This window comes from Balearica regulorum, chromosome Z (assembly GCF_011004875.1).
Source record: "Balearica regulorum gibbericeps isolate bBalReg1 chromosome Z, bBalReg1.pri, whole genome shotgun sequence".
In the NCBI taxonomy this organism is placed as follows: Eukaryota; Metazoa; Chordata; class Aves; order Gruiformes; family Gruidae; genus Balearica; species Balearica regulorum.
This window is the reverse complement of record NC_046220.1, coordinates 22,346,679-22,370,045: the sequence shown is the minus strand read 5'-3', so window position 1 is coordinate 22,370,045 and position 23,367 is coordinate 22,346,679. Positions and strand designations below refer to the sequence as shown.

At 37.7% G+C, this 23,367-nt stretch overlaps 1 protein-coding gene and 1 long non-coding RNA gene across 4 annotated transcripts in view; one reads left to right on the top strand and one right to left on the bottom strand.

The window, feature by feature from the left end:
- The window catches only part of GRAMD2B (GRAM domain containing 2B), a 44,524-nt gene extending 37,980 nt beyond the window's left edge, over positions 1-6,544 (bottom strand). Inside the window, exon 1 of one of the 2 annotated variants that reach the window (XM_075740644.1) lies at positions 6,350-6,544. In XM_075740644.1, coding sequence (XP_075596759.1) covers positions 6,350-6,474 — 125 coding nt within the window. In that variant the 5' untranslated portion in view covers positions 6,475-6,544. The remainder of the gene's footprint in view (positions 1-6,349) is intronic. The other variant, XM_075740645.1, reaches the window with a different exon arrangement.
- LOC142599545 (uncharacterized) overlaps positions 1-23,367 on the top strand; it is a 62,624-nt gene that overhangs the window by 3,279 nt on the left and 35,978 nt on the right. The window contains exons 3-4 of one of the 2 annotated variants that reach the window (XR_012833109.1): positions 612-706; positions 22,121-22,805. This is a non-coding gene — a long non-coding RNA (uncharacterized LOC142599545). Of the gene's footprint in view, positions 1-611; positions 707-22,120; positions 22,806-23,367 lie in introns of those variants that run through there. The other variant, XR_012833110.1, reaches the window with a different exon arrangement.

Genomic DNA, 23,367 nt, shown 5'->3' with positions numbered 1-23,367 from the left:
TCCTGACAAGACAGTCATCTAAGTTGTTCTTAAAAGTCAGCAATGTATCCAGGCAATCAATTCCAGTATTTGCTGTCATCCAGGGGAAGTCCTCCTTAATCTCTGACATGATCCTGAATCCTTCTTGCTGAAATTTAAAGCCATTGCTTCTTAATTTATTCAATATGAAGAACAGTGAAACACTGTCTCCCATTTTGTCTGATTTTCTTCTTCTCTGTATATTCAGATAAAAGGTATAAATTATGTTTTCTGGACTTTTTTTTTTTCCCTATGAACTGTCTCTAATAGGTTCAGATCTTTTCTGAAGTGCAGGGCCCCAGGCTGGACACCAGAAGTCTTACAAAGGCTGAATAGAGGCAAGATTAAAGGATTACTTTATCTATCCTATACACACTACCATTGTTTATACTTTGTGGTAAAGTGTTTACATGTTTCACAGCAGGGTGAGACTGGCTCAGGTTTAATTGTTGAACCACTATGACCTGGTGAAGCTTTTGTAAAGGACAACTGAGATGTTCTCCTGTAGTACATTAGCAGCTGATTGTTAGATTTGACTAAGTATGACCTTCTACATGTCCATTTTGAATTTCACTCTTGGTTTTTTTTTCCAGACTCTTTCTTCATTTTATCAGAATAATTATTAATCTTGTCTTGAATAACATGAGGAAAGGAAGAGTAAAGGAGCCCAATGAGACACACTGGAAAGGTCAATATAAAAAGCAGTAGCACTGCTACCCATGCCTAGAGATTCTTGGATGATGACTGATAAAAAAAAGACAATCTAGCTGGAAATAAACAGGGTTGAGATTGACTTAATGAACAGTATTAATGTATCTTGGCGTTTTATTTCAGTGTAGTCATCAAGACTGTTCACAAAGTATTTCTCAGCTTATATGGTGAGTATCAGCATGCCTAAATGTGAGGAAACTTCTTGGGAAGGAACAAAGCAGAAAATGAGTACAGTGGCATTTTGTATACTTTGAGCACATTTCTCCTTCAGTAGAGAATTCTTCTGTACTTCTTTGCAGGTGTGAAAAGGTACAAAGAGATACAGCCTTAACAGTATCTGAATACAGGTACTTTTGTATGATAGGTCATTATAGGCCTTGTCTTTAGTTTTCTATATGATATTCTGCATTGCTAGGATTCTGTGAAAGCTACTCATATGCCTTGGAAGCCATTAAATGGTGAAAGACCTGCTAAATAAGTCCTTACTTTACTCTTTTGAAATAGGATAGGAAAGCAGACTTATGTTAGATACCATAAAAATAGGAGCTCTGATTGTATGAGACACAAACTAATAGACATTTGGAAAGGTGCTGAAACAGTGAAAAATTTTGATTTCTAGAATATATGCAAGTCAGCCACAAGCAGATTGAAATGGCTTACAGCTTGCGAGATGCAGACTAGAAAAGACAAAAGTACTGCACTGAAAGAGTGATGCAGTGTTGGAAGAGGTTGCCCTGAGAGGTATATAGACTCTGTCTTTGGAGGTTACTAGACCCAGCTAGATGAAGTCATACCTGATCTGATCTGTTGGTGGTGACACTCCTGCTTCAGGCAGGAATGCTCAGAAACATCTGCAAGTCATTTGGCATACTTGAAGTATGCTCGAAATAAATGGAGTAAACCACGGTCCTAGATAGTCTGTAGAAGATAACAAGGGCCAGAACACAGCGAGTGGTGCAATTTTGTGAGGAGTGAAAAGCAGTTTTGGCCAGTTGATTCCTGTTCCTTGCCTGGGTTAAGAGTTTAGTAATTTACGGTTTTTTAAAGTGTGAAAAATGAAAAAGGAGAGAAATTCTCACCCAAAACTTCTAGAGTATTAGTAATGTGGTGTCAACCCCCTCATAGTGAATGTGTAACATATTGTACAGATACTCCGTCAGCACATTTCCTGCCATTTTAGTACAAATGACCTTCACACAACTTCCTGTGTAGTCTCACAGAAGACACACTGCATACTGTGGTTCCTACCAATGTGCCTTAGTGTGTGTCATGCTGATCAAGAGATCAGTATGGGAAGGAGGGGTAATGGCAAAACACAGTGGAACTGGTGAAGTAAAGGAACATTCCTCTCTCCCAATTGTTCATGGCAACTTTCTTATATTCTGAAAAAAGCAACCGTGTGACATGTAACAGTTCAGTTCTGCTACCTAGGAGAAGGCACTTGGCCAGTTGGCACTTTGCTGAAAAACACAGGTCAGTCTCCTCTTAGTTTCTGAGAAAAAAAAGCAGTGATGGCATACTTCCCAAGCAATATATTGTCTTGGATGCCTCATGGATGGCATTGTTAGAATGCTATGATGCCTAGATCTTGTCATTTATAAGGAAAGTACCAAATCCCATGGCCGTGAAATCCATTTTTCTGCATTTATAACTGTCATTTAATATATTGGCCAGCTAGGCAGGAAAAAATAAATACAAATACTGCTTGTTCTACCCTGGTGGATCAGCTTAGCTTGATTTGTCATCCTTTGCTTACAAATGTCCAAAGGAAATCCTGGGTGACATCCAAGTGTGACTTATCTGTATACAGATTACATGGACAAAAATTTCAATCCAGGTGCACCATTATGTTTTAGACATCAAACAGATAACCCGTGTCTAGTGAATAAAGTGCATGCATGTATGTATTTACTGAATCTATGTATCATAAACAAATACACATGGATACCTCTTTGAACCAGATATGCATGCATGCATGCATGCCAACATTCATGGTATATCTAAATATAGTGATCATTTTGTTTAGAGAAACCTTTAGTCATCTGGCAGTATCTGAAGAGCAGTGCTGTAGTATGTTAAGTACGTAAGAAAGTGAAAGTTAGCACAGCTTCTTTGAGGATGAATGGAATCTTCCATAAGAAAAAATAGCTCCCAGACTTTCCAGGAGCTTAGGAAAGAATTGTTCTTACTCTGAGGAGAGGAAGGTTAAAGTGAGGGACACAAGATAATGTGAAAGAATGACTCATGCTATCAGTTCTCTCACAGTCTTTACATCAGATAGGGTTGTGAATAATAACCTATTCCAATCCAGATAGACTTACTGTTTTGTCTTATTTAGAACTGGGAGCTCTGTTACTTTGGAGAAAAAACATAGATATGCCTTGTGTAGCAAGGCCACATAAGGTGAATGCCAAATACCAGATTCAGGAGAGTGGTTGCCAGTTTTTCAGGTGCTCATTATTGAGCTATAAAGACAACATACCTTTTAGAAGATGGTAGGTATGTGCTTATCTCTTTAACATGATGGCTTTAATTAGTCTGAACTAATCCTCAGCTTTACAGTACTGTATTGCATGTTTCTGAGGGGGTATGATTTCAATGCAGAAGTAAATTTCCTTTAAAAAAGGTCACATTCCTATCTGAAAATCTTCAGAGAAGAAACCTGAATCCTTTCTTGTGTCCAAACAAAAACCCAACTACAACAAAACAATGTTTACAGTTTGTTACAAGTTGCTCCACAATTTTTCTGTCATTTTGCTGTATGCAAAAGATAGGTAAGTATTAATGCCAGGTCACAGATGGAAAACACAAATATCGTATTTTATTGATTTATGCATTGCAATGCACCAAATGAGCTGCCAAGCCAGCATTAGAGTCAAGAACCCTTTTGACTCCCATTTCCATGACTTTGCATTTAGAAAACCTCTCCATACTGTACTTTTTTTGTTTTTTTTAATTTATAATTTTTATCTAATATCAATGTTACTGGCAAATGCTGATTCTTCACTTTTTTTAAAAGCATTTGGTATACAACCTGTATCTGATTATTGCTAGGGTTGGTGTTAACATATGTAGCAGTATGACATTCACAGAGCTAGTGGCCAGTAGTCCTGATATAAATTGATTAAAAATCTCATTCTGTTGTGTTCAATAAATTTTTTTCAGGGTCATTCTGAAGATTGGTCAAAACCACAAAGCTTGACATTTTTCTAAAGTTTAGGAAATCCGGATGCAGGGTATTGACTCACATTATAGGGATGGGCTCCAAACAGGAGATTGAGATCCCTATTTTTTTTGCTAATGGTTTGATCTGGACTACTGGAAAATGTTTTGTTCCAATGTCAGAACAACTCTATATATTCATGCTGATAAAATGCTGCATATACATGGTGACCAATACTTTTATCGATACAAATCTCTGATCCTTTATGCATGGCTGACACCTCCGCTATAGCTCCAGAGTCTTAATTTGATTCTGAAATCAGTTCTACTCTGTGTTAGGAATAACATGCTGCCATGGTGATAAACTGTGAGCTCCCCTGTCTGAAATGTTAATAACCCCCTGGATTCTGGGAAATTGGTGCACATGCACATGGTGCCAATTACAGTGAGGTGAAAACAGAGGTATATAAAAACTTAGGCATATAGTCAGTTTTTGTCCTCAGGCATGAATAATTAGGAAGAATAAGAGCAATCATTAATATAGTCAATTTTCTCTGTGGATGCATTTTCATGTATGGGAAATAAGCTCTATGTAAATAGGACTGTATTGAAAATAGTACCTAAAAATGCAGAACCTGCATTTCTTTTTCCCAAAAGCATTTTCCATGATTTTTTCACGTGGCTCATTTTGGAGAAGTGTATCATAACTGTGACAAGAGCATGAAAAGCAAGTTCGGAGAGAGCTCAGTCCAGCTACTAGGTCATTGTGTGCAATCATGCATTCTTACTAGATTGTCTAGTATTTGCAGCCTTCTATTCCATAGAAAAGGCTATTGATAGAGGTATAGATTCACAGCAGGGCTTTATGATCATGTTATCTTTCTGAAAACAGCAACTGAATAAACTGGATTTCTAGAAGGCCTGTCCCTGCCACTTACTGCTTGGCAGGCAGGTTGATTATTGAGAAATCTGAGGCAAAGGACTCTGTTCTTTGTAAGGGCCAATCACACTGCTGTCAGAGCATATATGGTAGCTTTTGTGTACTGGTTATCTAGTAAATAAAAAAATAGGTAAATCTGTCTGCCCAGTGTTCCAGGCTGGACAGAGGAAAGAGGGCAAACTTTCTATTGCCCAAATTAGAAGTGGTTAAACATCACCTACTTCTGTTGAACCCTCTATATGCCACTGTATGTACTCATGTCCCGTGTCTAATCAGAAAATGACATCAAGAGAGGCATACAAAAATGCTTGTGGATGCTGTTTTAAAAAATAGGCTGAAAGTGATTAGTTTTAGGTAAGAGACTTTAAGAGCTCTAATTAAAATTTTTGATTCCTTATTCTCCGTTCAAACTGTTGGATGTTACCTCTCTGACATTTGAGTTGGAAGAAAGGACGTTATGCAGATAGAATATTAAAGCCCTAATAACACTTTGAAAGAGCAAAAATGAGGCCAGCAGACTTATTTATACTTATGACCCACTTAGTGATATGAGCCATCACCCCACATAAAGAATTTGTGCACAATTGCGAAGAAATATAATTCATCCACACAAAGACTGTGTAGAGGTGCTCCCTCCAAATCACTCTTCAGGGTGTCTGGGCACTGAGCAGATATTAAAGACAGTGCTTGGTAAAGAATTTTTGAGTTGGTTAAGAGCCAATAAATGTCTAAAGCTACTTTGAATAGCTTTTTAAGCTACTTTATTCATAGCGGGTTGATGGAAATGGATGTTTACTTGTCTCTGCAGTAGATGGGGAAGGATAAGTGGTAAGTGCCAGTAACCCTCTGACACTGCCTTCCCTCATTTATCTGTGCTGTCTAAAATACACGTGATTTATCCAGAATTCTTCATTGCAATCAATTCAGCTCAATGTGAGTCCACAATCCAACAAGTCCACCCTTCCAAAGTAAGAAAACAGATTTCCCCTTAAAATTGTTTGTGATTGTTCTGTCGGCAAACGCTTTAACAGTATCCATTCGTGTAAGCATTCAACAGCCATGAATATTGCTTATGGTTATGGTAGCATTTCTCTTGAAACATAATTCAATAAGCATTGTGAAGTTTCATATAGGCCAAAACACACATGAAAGTATTTTGTTAAATTCCCTGTTCTAACAAACCTTACATTTATTTTGTACAGAGATCCACTCAGATACTGAATGACCTCACAGAGGTCATTTTAAGACCTGAGTTTATTAGTCTACAGTGCTATACACATTCAAAGCCCTACTTCAGTGTAATAGAGAGAACACCATCCTTCTGTCCTTCCTTGCAAATTTCTCCTTTACAGTAGCACTCCCCTTGCCCATGTAATCAGTAATGCAGGTGAAATTACCAACTCTACATGCATTGCCTTCTCATACTAAGCTTCCTCATCAGGGTATTTTCACCAGTGTATTTGTCCCACTGCCCTGTCCCCCCGCCATCAAGTTCACTCAAAACACATCAGGATTTACCTTATAAATACTGATCCGAAACTCTCTGTAGGGCTGACAGGGGTGTCATTACTTGACTTTCGGAAGCTGTTCTGACTTTCAGAAAGAAAAACGGAGTCCTCCGAGGAATTCCCTTTTCTCTTCATTTTACTGGAGTTAACTGTGGAGTTAGGTAAGTTCAGTTGTAGAGCAATCCTTCAGAGGCACAGCCTTTCACTGCTGTAGGAAGTGCAGTCTTGGTGTGACTCCAGCTCAGGCTAGTTTTTAAAATCAGTTAATGAGTAACATATTGATGTGACATCATAAGGTGGTTTTCTCTTATAACCGTGGCAGTTCATAGATTTACTTGGAAACAAAACTCATCAAATCCAGGTGCACTGTGTCTTTGGAATGTCATTATTAATCACAATAACTTATTTTGATGAATTAAGAAAAAGAAGGAATGTAAAACAAGAACTCTAATTCAAATGATATTTCATTGACAGGTTTGTACCAAATACTGTAACACAATCTGTCATAAATTCTACTTTGTGAATTACCTACCTGTGTCTAATTACCCAAGTTTGAAGAACATAATTGTATATCTTTCAGAAGTGACTATATCCACCCATTCTGACATGTCAAAATATTGCACTTTTCCCTTGACAAATTGGTGCATATGCATGCATGTAGCTGCTATAAAGTCAATTCATTACAGTTCAGCTTATGTACAGATAATCTTTTCATTCCCAATGCACCAAAACCCAACTGAACAAAACCAGCTTGCTTAAGCATTTTTTTCCATAGGAATTGGCAAACATTAACTACAAACTTACACAGTTTTCTGTTTGTTGAAGATTGCTATAATGATTAGGTTAGTCAAGGAAATGATAAGCGATGTTTCTTTAGATTGCAAGTCCTCTTGTATTACTGAATTAGCACCCCAAGGCCTCCAGAAATTCTGTTAAACTTCATTTAGGGTCTGCATAGTAATAAGGGTTTGTCTATGAGACTGAACAAATATGTGGAATGTAGCACTCTCTTTCTATTCGCAGCATCTATAAACAGATTGTGAAACAATACAAATGCATTTGGATTGTTCCTAGGTTTCACTCGTGGCTCATTTGCCCATCTAGTCAAACTATGATGTCTTTATCCATGGTTTGTTGTTGGTTGGTTGTTTGGGGTTTTTTTTGTGTCTGGTTTCTTTGCATGGCTAAACATCTGGTCTTTGCTTTTTTAAATATAATATTATTTTGTGATCAGTATTAAGCAAACTGTCATGAAATCTATAAATGTCAGAAACAACAGGAGAAACGGTAACTATTAAAATAACAGGATGAGCATAATAACTAAGAAGCAAAGGTAGAGGTGAAACAGCAGTTTTCTTGGAAGTGAAAATTCCAAATAAATGTGACAAGTCTTGAAAGAAAAAAGGCAGAAAAGGAATGAAATACACACTCTTCGTCATCTTAGGTGTTACTTCTGAAATGGAAAAAATGGAACTCTTTTACTTAGGAACAGGATTTAAGCTGATTGGAAATTGAGTTGGACTACTTCTTTTTCCTGAGTTAAATGATCTGAATTAATACCTCCTTCAGTAGCTATGCTATACATCTTTCGTATCCTGCTATCTAGGCCTTTTGGTTCCTCTGATTCTGCTTGATCTTGTGTGACCATAGATTACAAACACAGGGGTGGCTAGCTATGCAGAGTGTCTGTACTTTATTCCTTCGCTGTAAAACAAGTGATATAACCTTCAACAAATACAGTAAACAAAAGCTGTTTTCCTCATCTAGTCACAAGGAGAATTGATCTTGGCTCTGTTGTGCTGTTCACATGTATCCACTTAAGAAGTCTTTATTCTTTTTAAAGACACAAACATCCTTAAAACTGATTAGAAAACTTAAGTGACATAGTGAGCTTGTTGATCATTAATATGAAATATTTATCTTTGAAAACAATCCATTTGCATAGTAAAATGTAATGAAACCCCTTCATTAAAAGTCTGAATGGCAGCTGTGTTTCTTCTGTATGTTAAAGTACAGAGAGCAGGCAATTGAATTTTAACTAAAAGGGTAATTGCAGGAACATTTTTAGCAAAGGGCAACCATGACACAATTTCCTTACTTTTGAGTTTACGCATCTTTGCTGTTGTCAACAAAACAGTTAAGTTCTCTTACAGAGCACTGTGGCGCCCTCTAAACTACTGTATTCCATCATACACCACCACAGGGTAAATCTATGCTTTCCAGCCTGCAATTATATGACCACATCGTGTATACCTGTCTGAGGGGCTTCTAGGTTTGCCCATGCTAATAATACAGCAACCAGGTCAGGTACTTAGCTGGTGAATTAAATGCTGTTGTGGCTACATAGCTGGTGTCACTGAGCTAGTTTAGGACTAGCTCAGGTCTGACTACATAGAATCATAGAATCATTTAGATTGGAAAAGACCTTTAAGATCATTAAGTTCAACTGTAAACTTAATGCTGCCAAGTTTACCACATGAACTTTGTTCCAGTGACACTGGCGTTATGTGTAGCCATGTGAAGCAAAACAGGCTTGTGTGATAGCGCCCTCAGACTCTTACTGATGCAGCTTATTGAGGACTCACATTTCTTGAGTGTTGCAGCAGTAACTGCCTGGATTGATGAAAAGAAGAGGAGCAGGCCTACAACATGCATTTGGTGGGAGCAGAAGTACAGTGGTGGTAGGGATGTCATTATATGCCCAATTTTCCTGATTTCAGCAGGGATAGAGTTACTTTTCCTCCTAGCAGCTGGTGCAGTTCTGTGTTTTGGATTTAGGATGAGAATAATGTTGATAACACACTGATGTTTTTAGTTGTTCCCAAGCAGTCAAGGACTTTTCAGCTTCTCATGCTGCCCTGCCAATGAGAAGGTGGGTTGTGGCCAAGGAGCTGGCAGGGGACACAGACAGGACAGCTGACCCAAACTGGCCAAAGGGATGTTCCATATCATAAGACATCATGTTCTGTATATGACTGCGAGGGTGAGCTGAGAGGTGGGTCAGCTCAAGGTTTTGCAGGGCATCGACTTCGGGTATCGAGAAATTGTGCTGTTCATCACTTGTTTTGTATATCATTATTATTGCTATTACTATCTTTTTTTTTTTTTGTTTCATCTCATTAAGTTGTCTTTATCTCAGCCCACAGGTTTGGTTTTTTCTTTTCCATTTTCAATTCTCTCCCCCATCCCTCTGGGAGGGAGGAGTGAGCGAATGGCTATGTGGTTGTTTTAGCTGCCTGCTGGGTTAAACCACACGACCAATGGATTGAGCTTTCCTTTCCTTATTGTCAGGCTCAGACAAACTGAATTTATTATTGATTTCTAGTGCCTTTTCACAACTGTGATCTTGAGATGTGTTGGAGATTGTTTTGAGGCTGGAAAAGGAGGAGATACTAGTTTGTGGTTTGGGAGCTGAAAAGGGCTGACCTGGTGGTGCCTGTGTAAAAGACAAGAATTGAATTCATGCCATTTTTATTGGAAGGGGATTTAAGCTGTATGATCAACCTCGGGATTGCCCTATTATGATGTGAGCATATGCAAACCTTGTCATTCATAAGCACTGTGCAAATTTTTAAAGCAGTCAATTACTCACTGTCTTTCTGATTCCTGGTTTCCATAAAATTCTCCAGAGGTTAAGATACTTACAGAAATTTCACCTATAGGCATGTGACAAATACAGTACTTTACTTTTGTTAGCCACTTGCTTCAGATCTCTTAGCAGTAGTTAACGGACACCAATATCTTTTTCTGATGCAGTGGATCAGGTGTGGGGAGAAGTTGATACTCCTGATGGTGTGGCTATCCGCTGTACACGAACTTCTCCCCAGAGAATTGTTCTTCATGTTCTGAAGAAATTGGTAGCTCAGTGGCTTGTAAGCTTGAATATATTTTTTGACTCTTGTGTCTTGCCATCCCATATAATGAAAACAGCTTTTCCCCTTTATTTCTTGTTTGTTGTCCTGTAATCTACTTTTCTTCACATCCATGTGCATATTTGGCCAAGTGTATCCTTATTTTTCTCAGTTATCAAACTATGCCCTTTAATTCTGACCTTTGTCACTGACACTCTGTTATCACTTACCTGCTAGACTATATCTTGTAGAGTAGCACTGTTGCAATTGTTCCTGATAGGCAGACAGAGTGGGGGAAAAAAAAAGTGATTGGTGTCCTTGAACCTCGTACAATTTTATTTTCAGTCTGCAACGGCCATCACTGAAAGGTTAGAATTTGTGCTGAAAAATTTACAATACTTCTTTCATCCTTATGACTGCTATGAATTTTTTTTTTCAAAGTGAGTTACTCCAGGAAAAGAAATGGTAGTTTATTTTTGCTTTCTCAATTCCTGAAATGTTTCTTCTGAGGAAAGAGATACCGGGAAATATATTAGCAATGCCAGTTGTGTTGCACCTATTTTATGTCCCTATGTCTTTATGAAAATGATCTCATGTTATCAGATAGGAAGAAAAAAAAGTCATGAATTCTGGGTATTCATAGTGACAGCTTGCTTTTATGCTAGGGACGCTTTTGTGCCGTGTGATAGGTAACTGGTATGAAACTGGATAAAGATTGCAAGTTGAAGTGATGATAAGGGATAAGTTGAAGGGAGATGTTATTAAACAAAAAAGGTAAAGAGATGGCTGGGAATATTCTAAACAAAACTTTATATTTTATTACCACCCAAGAATGAATCAAATCAACAGTAAACCAGTTGTTGTACTTGTGGCAGAATGTCATACTAGTGATTTGAGATGGTAGTGAATGTTTTTATGTACAATCTTATAAGAGTTTACATCTTGGCAGGAGTGCAGCCACAAAACGTTATAGATTTTATATTAAAGAGCAGGGGAGTGGATGAGCGGGTGTTTCATCAGTTTGGTCTGAATCTCAGAATTTACAGGCCTATAAGATTAAGGAATAAGACTGTGCATAATTAGTCTGTTATGATCCCTAGAATAATTGGGTTGGGGGAAGCAACATTTAACTAGTAGCCTAAAGCACTGAATTCTTGCTTTATGGGTTTGGCTTGCATAATTTTTCTTTTCTGTGGTATATAAAGAAGCAGCTGCTCTGATTTAATCTGACGTTGTCTTTCATGGTTAGGATTGCCTCCGGTTTTTGTTTTCTTTTTTGCTGCCTGGACCAAGTTTGTGTAAAAATCGGTATTTTTTCTCTGAATTGTACATTTGAAAAGTGCATGTTTCCACAGATAATTCCAGAATGAAATATGGATCAGATCTAGTTCACTATAAAAGTGGTTTGGACTTCTTTAGATAAGTTTTATATCTAGGTTCCTATATTCTGTTCCTCTTTCTAATCTTAGATTTCTTTGTTTTCCTCTTGAACTTGTGTTTGTTCTGTTCCACCCTATGCTTCGTCTGCAATGGTGAGATACACTCAGTTTGTATGCAGTGAGTTTTGAGTTGTGCCTGTTTCTAATTAAACTTACACCACTACTTCATTGAGTATGTGGGATGCTACAGGCGGATACTTAGGATTGCTGTGGCTCCTTCTGTGCTGCTCAGAATGCTGTATGAGACCAGAACTGGTAGAATCACAAACACGTTTATGGAGCAAGGAGACAGAAAACTTGAACTGGTCAGGTGCAGTGAAAGAGGCAGATGTAGCATAGAAGACACCTAGAGGTATATAGGGATGAATTGAATGGTGTGGTTTCCATGTTTGTGGAAGCCAGTGACTATTTTTCTCTTCAGTAAACTTGCTGTAGGAACATGCACTTAAAACGATGCCTTTTTTGCCCTCTGGCATCTCAGTAGATGCTGTTGTGCTTACTCCCGTGTATCAATGCTTACCTTCCTCCCCCTGGATCTCCCTTGTGCCTTCCGGAGCCACATGGAGCATTCAGGCTTATCCATGTTTGGGAGCCTCTACTTTCAGGAAGGAAAGAGTTTTTTTAAAAAAAACAAAGCCAGACCCAATGAACTTGGAAGAATGCCATTGGGGTTTTCAGAGGAAACTCTGACTTGAAAATGGGGTTTCGCAAAATTTTCTTGTAACATTAGGAAACTAAAGTCTAAAAAACTGGTGTACATACAGCTTTAGTGCTTGAGCACCGGAAGCTGATAAGAAAATACAAGACAAAAAGTACCTGAGTTTGTTGCCCTTTGTGAGCAAGAGACTTGGGTTTGTTAATAACAATAAAAAAATACGTCTTCTGGTTGATTGAAGGACTCCTGCTGTTAATAATGCCTGATCTGAGTGGCTTGGGTGACAATGAGAGTATAGACTCTGTGGTAGTAAACAAGAGGATATAGCATGCAAAGGAAATAGGCTACTAGCATCTGATTTTTGCAGGGTGCTGCTTATTTGAGTGAATCGCCCATTCTTTGCCTTATGGATGCTTGTAGGATATGCTTTAAAAAGGTAAAGGAATTCTGCTTTGTAAATGGCTGCATTTCTCATTCTTGAAGTGATGTCTAGAGGCTTGCAGTACTATCAGTCCAAGCATTTAAAAATGTGAATTGATTTTCTTTCTCTTCTCTGAATAGTGTAAGAAGATAATTAAAAAAAAACCCAACAACTTTTTATTTACTTACTGGAATCTGATGAGTTTGTCAAAGTCATGTTTTCAGACTTTCTGTGGTAATGGTGAGGATTATAACCAGGACTGAAATAAAATGTTGCTAAGAATGAGAACTGACAGTATCTTACCAACCTGGTGACTGCTGACATGAAAGGAAGAAATAAATTCAGTAAGCAGCATTGTGAAATGCTGAAAATTTCTGCTTATCCATAGTAGTGTCATCTCTGAGGAGAGCTTATGGTAGCTGTCTTTTATGTAGACCTCCAATACGTCACTTAGGAAGTGAAGTCCAGTTCTACACAGTGAAGTCCACTGCTGACTGCACAGTGACACCCGCTCTTGAATGCTGCACGGCCAAAAGCATTAGTGAATAAAATTGGAAATTCCAGCAATGCTTAGCTAGTGTAGCACCACCAGGAAGATGCATGAGACAGTAAAACTGTCAGTCAGATAGTAGCTGGTAATACAGTTGTCAGTAAAACAACAAGGTGATAATAGGAATAAAACTCCAACAAGGCCAGCTGTAATATGTCAGCGTAGCAAATTGTTAAAAAGGCAAGGGCATTTGAGACCTACAAAACCTGACTTCTAATCAGACCACTGTGAGACAACCCTGTGCTGCAACAGTGAACTTAATTTGTAGGTAGGAAGCATGGAAAAAATTTCACTTGATAGAAACTTGCCTACAGTAATCAATAAAGACTGTCTGAACAAATCATGGATTTGGTTGCTTTGATTTTCTCAGGAAGTGATTAGACAAGCCCATGAGGAAAGTAAACATCCAGGGAATTTAAACTCTTCAAGCCTGTTTTTCTGTTCTTTATAAGAAAAGTGGTAACTTCCTACTCTGATATAGTCCCAATCAGAATATTGGCCCAGGTCTTACATTCCCTTTCTACCTCTTACCATATATTTTTATTGTGTTTAACACAAACAATAGGAGGAAGAGCTGGAGAGACAGTTTTAATCTTATGTGATTGCACAGTTGAATGCTTCCTGAAAGTGAATAAAATACATTTTTTTAAAAAAAGCCTTTTTCTTTTTGAATGGCTTTTCAGAGATGAATTTCTGTCCTTGCATATGCAAACATCTGTTTTAATCTGCTGTCTTTCTCTGTGCAACTGTATTAAAAGGAAAACATTTTTTGCCCAGGTATGGCAATTGCCCTTGTCAGGGCAAAAGGGGAACTAAGGTTTAGGTGTGGTTCTTTTCTCTTGAAGATTCTATTATATTTAGTTATGTAGATGATTTAAATTACATAAGCCTTGTATCGTTTCTTTCTTGAAGGGCAAAGAAGAGCATAGAAATTACATTGTTCAGAAACAAACTGTTTCAGAAGTGAACTTCCTGTTTGCAACCTGGATATTTTTTGTTTGGTCTTGCTTTTGGTTTTCCCTTGATTTGCCTAACTTCTTTTGTTCTAAAACACTCTTAGCTTAGGTGTTGTGCATGAGTTGCTGCATATACTTGTCCTGCCTAGGGCATTATCCGCTGCCGTTTGCCGAGTTGACTCCATCTGCCCCTCCTGCCACTGTGAGCACAGTTCCAATAACATGGTTTAGCTCTTGTGACTGTGCACTTGTGAGAGAGGAGACTGTCTATCCAGACCTCTGGGGTTGCTTCTCTTCTAGCTTGAGGGAAGACAGTGAAATACCTGAACCGAGGATGTCAGTTAAGGCTGCTGCTGAAAAACAGAGGTGGGGTGAGCTGGACTCAGTCATCTCAGCATGAGGAAAAACTTCTTTACTCTGTGGGTGCCAGAGCACTGGAACAGGCTGCCCAGAGAGGTTGTGGAGTCTCTTTCTCTGGAGGTATTCAAAACCCGCCTGGACGCGATCCTGTGCAACCTGCTCCAGGTGATCCTGCTTTGGCAGTGGGGTTGGACTAGGTGATATCCAGAGGTCTCTTCCAATCTTTACGATTCTGTCATTCTGTGATCTTGGCTGTAGCTGTAGAGCCTATCTGCTGCTGCTCTGTGTCTGCCTGGTCAGCAGATCAGGCTGTGTAGTGGGGCCACAGGGAAGGAAGGAGGCTGTAGCGTATGTGTGGGTTTTTTTTTCTTTTTAAAATCGTTTTTGTCTGAAGCTAGTAGGCATACAGTACACATCAATGAAAACTGATTGTTGTGCCAGTATTTACCATTTAAGAGAGTTTGCACTGCATCAGCTACTTAAAAAGAAATTGCAATTACGCAGTGATAAGTTATAGCAATAGAGCCTCATTAGTCTAAAATACCTATGTGCATGTTCTAATGAGGAGCTTAAAACATTGTACAAACAACACCTAATGAAGTTAATGCCACCCTTGAGAGTTGAATAATGCTAGTCCTATTTTTACAATGCATTACGTGAAACTTGAAGATGTGAAGGTATTTGGGGAAGGTTAAAGGAACTCGGCTGATTTTGATCTAGTCTCTGTTACCAATTAATGCTAAGTGTTTGAAAAACCTATTCAACTGCCCATGTCACTCAGATAAGTGAGGTAGGGAGAGCCTTTGAAACTTCAGCTCGTTTGACCAGCAATACAGGACTGTGTCCTTTGGGGTCCTTAATACTTCAAGTGAATCACAAAACTATTGTTTGGCTCAATTTGCAGTAGGTAGCATTGCTTAAAGGAGCTGAACCATGGTAATTTTGATCCATTCATCTCTGCATGCATTACTCAGATGATGGTAACTGGGGTTAGGTTTTTAGCAACCTCCTTTACACATCTTTTTTAATATTCTTACGGCAATTTTTTCTATCCCTTGAATGAGAGCGAACAAAATCTGGAACAGATCAATGCAACCAAGTCAGCAACTTACAGGAAGAACATTTGTATTAACGATTAGAATATGCAGAAACGTGTTTGAAAATACAAGGAAGCAATTTTAAAATGTACTAGATCTGGCATTATGCAACAAGCATTTTGTTCCAGTGGTTACATAGGTTGTAATTTAAGATTAGATGAATTAGAATTTCCATCCAGTTAATTACTCTGTATTATTCTGTATTGAAAAATACAAGCTACCTAGTACGCTAACAGCATAAAAAGCCCAAGTAAGTTGGTGATGTGTCCAGAACAATCTTTTATGTTTAAATCTAGGTGTAGATTTGTAGGTCAGTTCACTATGTCAAGCTATCAATTTGTTATTGATAATATAATAGTACCGTAAGTGAACAAAGTCTGTTAATGCTTAAATAGGGACATAGGCCAGTGTTCTAGTGAAACTGGAAACAATACTACTAGACTTTTTAGCATCTGGCTTTAAATTCCTAACATTATTTTTAATTACAATTTTTAATTATAATATTACCTATAAATTTGCTTTCTAAGTGATCTCATCTGGCAGTAAATTATTTGTGTTAAGGAAAGAGAAAATACCACAAATACATTTACTTATTTTTGCTCACTTTGTGGTTTTGTTGGTAACCTTTAACATTTTCATCAGTTTTATATCTAAAAGATTAAATTAAACCTCTGCAGTCATACTTAGAATCCGCTTTGGTTTATAATCAGAATCGTTGCTTAGTTTAAGAACTGATGGGTTTATGTCAACCATTCTAATGTAATGTTGATCCTATGTCCTTAAAAATGCTGTTAAAATTCGCTGTTTTATACTAGGTTCTTGAGGTATGATGGTAACTTACAATAGCACGTATAATAGCACGTTTAATAGCACGTTTCATCAGCAGATTGCTTTCTGTGTATTGTTATTCAGGAAAGCACTGGATTTGTTCTTTGCCTAACATATGCTGAACCTAACTTTTGGGTTCAGCCTTGTTTCTGAGCTTTCCCATAGTCGCTAAGAAAGGTAGATTGTAATGTGATTCTTCATTGACTGTCTGCAATTGCTGTCTTGAATTCTTCTCTTCTAATTTTATTTAGGCCTTCAGCAATAAGACAACTATTTTCTAAATTCTATTGAGACTGCTAAAGATTAAATCTCCACTGTTTTTTATTATGATGCTTTATCTTTTCTGATGCAGTCTGCCGTGCTTTATTGGCTTAGTACATTCCACATTTTTCTCCTTCCCCACTTCAGTAAAGTTTCCCTATGACTCAACCCATTATTCCTCCCCTCGTAATCCTATGTGTGTGTAACTCTTTCTTTCTTTCTTTATTTCCCTTCTTTCTTTCTTTCTTTCTTATCTTTCTTTCTTTCTTTCTTTCTTTCTTTTTCTTTCTTTCTTCTTTCTTTCTTTCTTTCTCTCTTTCTTCTTCTCTCTTTCTTTCTCCTCTTTCTTTCTCTCTTTCTCTCTTTCTCTCTTTCTCTCCTTTCTCTCTTTCTCTCTTTCTCTTTCTCTTTCTTTCTTTTCTTTCTTTCTTTTCTTTCTCTTCTGGTCTTTCTTTCTTTCTTATCTTTCTTTCTTTTCTTCTTTCTTCTTTCTTTCTTTCTTTCTTTCTTTCTTTCTTTCTTCTTTCTTTCTTTCTTTCTTCTTTCTCTCTTTCTCTCTTTCTCTCTTCTCTTTTCTTTTTCTTTTTTCTTTTTCTTTTCTTTTTCTTTTTCTTTTTCTTTTTCTTTTCTCTTTCTTTTCTTTTTCTTTTTCTTTTTCTTTTTCTTTTTCTTTTCTTTTTCTTTTCTTTTTCCTTTTTCTTTTTCTCTTTCTTTCTTTCTTTCTTTCTTTCTTTCTTTCTTTCTTTCTTTCTTTCTTTCTTTCTTTCTTTCTTTCTTTCTTTCTTTCTTTCTTTCTTTCTTTTTTCCTACTGTGTAACTTTCTTTTTCAGGGAGAAAATTGCCACATTTTATATTCCAACTGCCATTTTTACACCAAAATTTTCTGAAAATATGTCCCCCCCACTGTTGTGCCCTCAAGGGGTATGGAAAGGTAAAGACTATTAATTTGAAATGAGGACAAAATGGAATAGGCCATCTGGAAAAAACAGTCTTTTTCTTTGTGTGCAGTGAACTTCTGACATCAGGTATAAACTGGAAAAATTTCAGGAAACAAAAGGTCAGGTTCTCTTCCTTACAGTCTAAATTACTATTTTTTAACCTACAATATCCTTTATATTTTCTGTGTAAATTGTTTTCAAACATGTTGACTATTTCTTTGAATTAATAAAGTAAGAAGACTCTTCCACGGTATAATTTAGCATTTGGTCAAATAATATACATTATCACTAAAGTAGTATAAGCCTTGCATTATTTTAGAGAACAACCATTAAGAAAGGAAAACATGTCTCCCAGCTTATAATACTAGGGCAAAGTTTAATTGTCTGATCGAATGTTGCCTCAAGAAAAAGATGTGATGGACCCGGTATCACTCACATGGGTGATAAAGAGAAAGCTGAGAAAATATTCTTCTGAAGCTTTATCCTATTTTCTTCTTTTTTTTTTTTTAAAAAAAAAAGCCCCCCCAATCCAGATATTTTCCTATTCTTATTTTTTTCGTTCCAGTCCAAAAGTCCTAAATATATGGGCAAACAGCACCGTCTGGAAACATACGGGAGAACAGCACCATCTAGTGGGGCCGGGCACCGCGGTGGCCTGTGCTGGGGGGCGTTTGCTTTCCTCTTCCTCCTGTTCCCGGGGAGCCCATCGGGGACCCCACACCTGCAGTTACCAGTACTTCCCATTTGCTTGGGGTGGTAGATAATACAAATGATATTCTGCAGGTCCTGCAGTCGATTTTGGAAACAGTACTGCAAAAATTTAGTGCATTAATTTTCTATAGGTTGGGGTGAGTTCAGAGTATTTAATAATCCATTTATTTATATGTTCTAAAAACTATTCTGATAATATTTCAGTTGAAGACCATCCTTTATTCCCCATTTGAGAAGGCTTTTTATTTTCTCTGCAGTGCACTTAGTTAACACAGCTCTTCAGTGGTGGTCTTTCTTTCAAAGACAACTTTTTCCACTGTGATCCATTCGCCCTTCTGACTTTTATAAAATGATGCATAAATGTAGTTTGTTTTTGCAAAAATAGAAGCTAAAGGTACTTTAAAGGGTTGGGCCAAGAATGATGGAACAAATGAGAAAGTTGAGATCTTAAAGCAGCCCGATGTCAAAACAGGTGCTTGGTAATTTGTGAGTTATTTGCTAGTTTTAATGCAAAATGACAGAAAGTGAGAAATTTACAAATTGGAGGAAGTGTCTTCTATATTTTCTTTATAGAAGAAGTATGTTTATTATACTGCTTTTTGCTGAACATTGTCTACACTCTGTGACAATATTGCATTTTCTACATCTGAGATTATTGGGTAACAGAGTAGAACATGTGTCCACCAGATATGAGTGAGTACTACTGAGATCCTCCTACATAAGCTGTAGCTCATTTGCGATGTGGATGTTTGTGGTTTGTTAATTATAAGGAAAGCTATAAAATTTATGCTGAATATTTCACACATTGCATAGTGATTGTGGTGAATAATAACTAACTTCTGTGACTTAATACCTTGAGCCTTCAAAAAAAAAGGGAGGGAAGGAAACAGTTGGGCAAGTATATTGTTCTGAGAAGGCTAGTTAGCTGCAGAACTGCTGAGTCTGTGCTCTGCTTTAGCTTTATCAGCTAGGAGAGTTTAGTGGTCTTGTACTTTTTCCCTCTCTCCAGTCCTCTAGGAGGGTATTTCTCATCATCCAATTCATATGCAAGAACTTTAAAATATTAGATGTTTGGTATATGAAATCACACATCTGAAATGAATTATGGAGAGTGACACATGTTAGATCCTAATCTGATCTGATTGTGAAATAAGAGAGTTGAGTATATCCTGACTACAATGGGGGGAAAAACGTGTAGTCAAAGGAGGTTTAGTTCTGAAATCTGGATTTAGAAAGAATTATTGTTTTTGTGTAGGCTAGGGAATTTATACTCAGTTACAACCCCTTCGTGATAACTGTGTAATCCATAGCTTGTCAGCTTTCTGCAATACACTTGTTAAAATGATGAACACTAATCCCAACTGCCTGTTGTATGATACAAGCTTGCAGATGCAGATAATGCAGTAATCTGACAGTGGATCAAAGTTGGTGTGAAGGCTGTTGCCAAGCTTGCACTTGGAGAGGGCCCGTTGATAACAGTGCTTCACTTGCTCAGTGCACAGAAACGTGAACAGGACGTAGAGCCTACTTTATGTAGATGAGAGATCTTTGGGAGTAATTCAGTGATCTGACTTCAGTTGCTTTTTCCGTTGTAGCAATATACCTAATAGTGTGAAGCTCTTCACCTGTTTCGCATGGAGCGTCCATCTTAGAAAAGTGCATCTGTGCATATGAAGAAATCTGGTTATTACTTCCTTCCTTCCTAGTTCCCTGTAGTGCTAAAATATGAAGGAGTATGATAGTGGTAGAACATGTTGACAGACTGAATCTCTAGCTGTAAACCTGCATACCAATGTTGCAACAATATTCTGTTGCAAGCACTGAGCTTGCAAAGCTGAATGCAGTGCCACTTAAAGCTGAAGAAATAAGAGGTGACACAGTCCTAAAGCTGATGTAGACATACATACAATGCTGGTTGGTATTAGCAAGGAGTGCTTCTCATTGTGTACTTGAAATATTACACGTGGAACTGAGTATGCATCTTGAATTCTGAAAGTTCAATGGAAAATGTGCATTAGAATTATTTATGGAGGGGGGGAAATGTTTGTGTGATTTGCTTGTTTGGCTTAAAAGAGCCCCTCATGCCCTGGCAAAAAAAAAGAAAAAAAAAATAATCTCAAACTTGCTTTTAACATCTTTGGAAACAAAAGTCTCTGAACAACATTTTATAAAGTACACTTTTGCAAAGGGGATGGATAGAAGAGGGATGAGAAATACTAACTTTGCCGTAAAATGTGCTGGGATGTTCTAGTTTACTTCATCTACATCTATCTGTTTATAAACCTATGGCTTTTGAATACCTCTGCAGTGTCTAACTTTATCTTCTGATCTGGGGACTGAATTTTTCTGCCCAACTTCTCCTCTAAGTAGCGAGTAGCTCTGCATACAGATAACCACATAGTCCGTGCTCAGGGTTCAGGATCGCTAGAATTGCTGACTGTATTTGCAGTTATTTATCTTAAACATTTTCTACTTTTATTATAAGCACAGGCTTTGAGGGCTTGAGAAACAGTACTACACAAACTAAAATAAGTATTGAATGTGCTCGAGCTCTGTTTCATCATAAGTGCTAAATTTCATGTTTTAGTTACACAGATATGGGACCAAGCATCATTTTAGTGGACCTTGAGTATGTGTTGGCATGATTCCTTTGACCTCAACGACAGCAAGAGCATTGAGGCTGCAAGAAACTTTGCTGCGCATTTTCCAAATCTGGCTATTATTTTTCCCTCTGTTAAATTGCATCCTTATTCTTGTAGGTTTCCTTCTCAGAGTTTTTCACAGATTTTGTTGAAAAGAATAATGTGTTGGGAGTATTTAGAAAATCATTTAAAAATTGACACAAGCAAGTGCTCTATTGATCAGGAGAAATGTACACGTTTGTCAGTGAGTTATAACAGCAGTTTGAAAAAGAGAGCATTTTTCAGTCTGTAACCTATCTGTGTATAACATCTGTGGAGGGAGAAGAAGCTCTCAAACCAATCATCTGAACTGCTTTGGTGGAATTTTTTTTTTAAACTATCTAACTGATGAAACAGATTATATATGCATGACACTCATCCTGGTTTTCTTTGTGATTTAACTTGATCTTAAGTGTTATATTAGGGATATGAAGAATGTATTCAGTTTGTCATGCACTTAAGTCCTGTCTGGAATTCCTGGCTTGCACACTGACTAAGCTCTAACAGCAAATTAATTTTGTGGCTGGATTACATTGAAAAAGTGTATATTTAATAGCTTACCTCCAGAAAGCATGCACAGCACTTACTTTGAGAGCTGGTTGTTAGAAATGCCTGAAGAAAAACCCTATTTTTTCAGTAAGTAAAAAACCTGGGTTTTTTAAAGCAAGTAAATTTGTACAGTTTTAAGTATTTTAATTCTTTGTGATTTTTTTTTTTTTTTTTGGTGCTACCCAAAACTACATAGGAACAATTTGAAAGCAGCTCTTCAGCTTGTAGGAGCTTGCAATCCTATCACAACTGAAGAAGATAATATTTAGTGTCCTTTTGATTCTTTTCCGGAGAAAAGTAGTTCTTCAGATATTTCAGTGTTGAAAATAGCATCTTATCCCCTGCTTCTTTTGTTGTTGTTATGGTAACAACTGGATGTGCTAGTGCACACTAGAAAAGACTCAGAGGACCATTTGTAAATTTCCAAGTTGACTTTATTCAGATGCCTAAATGCTTTATTTTTGATAGATCCTTGTCATTTTAGGGTATGTTCTTAGAATGGAGGCCTGTCCTTGGAAATATGCAGATGAATCAACTGTTGCAAAAGGTATTGCTGAGAGAACTAATGCCTTGCTTTAGTATTCTTCTAATGCTAGAGAGCAATAAGGGAACCCATTTTACCAGACAAGTAATGCAAAAAATTTGGCCAGCCCTACAAATAGAACCAGGGTGTCATTGTCCCCATCATCCCTAATCCAGCGGGGCTGCAGAGAGGAAAAACTCCCATTTTAAAACACAGTTGGCAAAAAATTGTGCAGAAACTGGCCTAAAATGTCAGGATGTGTTACATCTCTTAGTGATGTGTATGTAAGAAGGGCTGTGAATAGAAAATCTGGGCTGTCGCCTCATGAGATTTTAATGGGCAGACCCATGTGACTGTCTCACCAAGCACTCCCTATAGTCAAACATAAAACTAACAGATAATGCTCTTCTGAAATATTGTCAGCTGTTAATGAGATGTTTAAGGACTTTCCACAGATGTTTTACAAGAACCCACCACTGAAGTCTCTCACATGTTGAAATCAGGAGACTGAGTCTACATTTAGGTATACCAGTGAGAACATGTGCTTCAGCTACACTGGAAGGGACCTTATTGGTTCTGGTAATTACTAATGCTGCAGTCATGTGCAAGGGCCTGCTTGATGGATCCATGCTCCCCAGGGTGAAAGGATCGTCTTCAGCTACAACACTGAGCTTATCACCTCTCACAGAATATATGATCTTACGGATCATATATTAACCTGTAGGAATTGTTATGTGATAAGAACTTAAGGAATGAAAGATTATGAGGGGTATGTGAGTCTAAGGCCCGTAAGATAGTGTCTGTTCATTGGACTGGCACTTGTACATTAATGTGTTGGGTTTTTTTTCTTGGCCTTTTGGTATAACCAGACCGCTCCCGAAAGGACAGATAAAATTTACCTCAGCATACCAAACAAAACATAAAATACTCAGTGCAAAGTACTTGTTATTTGGAAAACTGGCTTCCACCAGTCTGTATTATAATCAGAATTATAAAGGGCTATTGTAAGTATATGTGCTGTAATCGAAGAGGTGGGTAGTGCTATTTCAGCCTTACAATAAGACGTACAACAGGCATCTCAGCCCTGCAAAACAGCATGGCATTTGATTATGTGCTTGTAACTCAAGGAAGGTACTTGGATACTGGTTAACGCCACGTGCTGCACAGATACAGACCAAGATCAGACAATAGAAATGGACAAACATAAA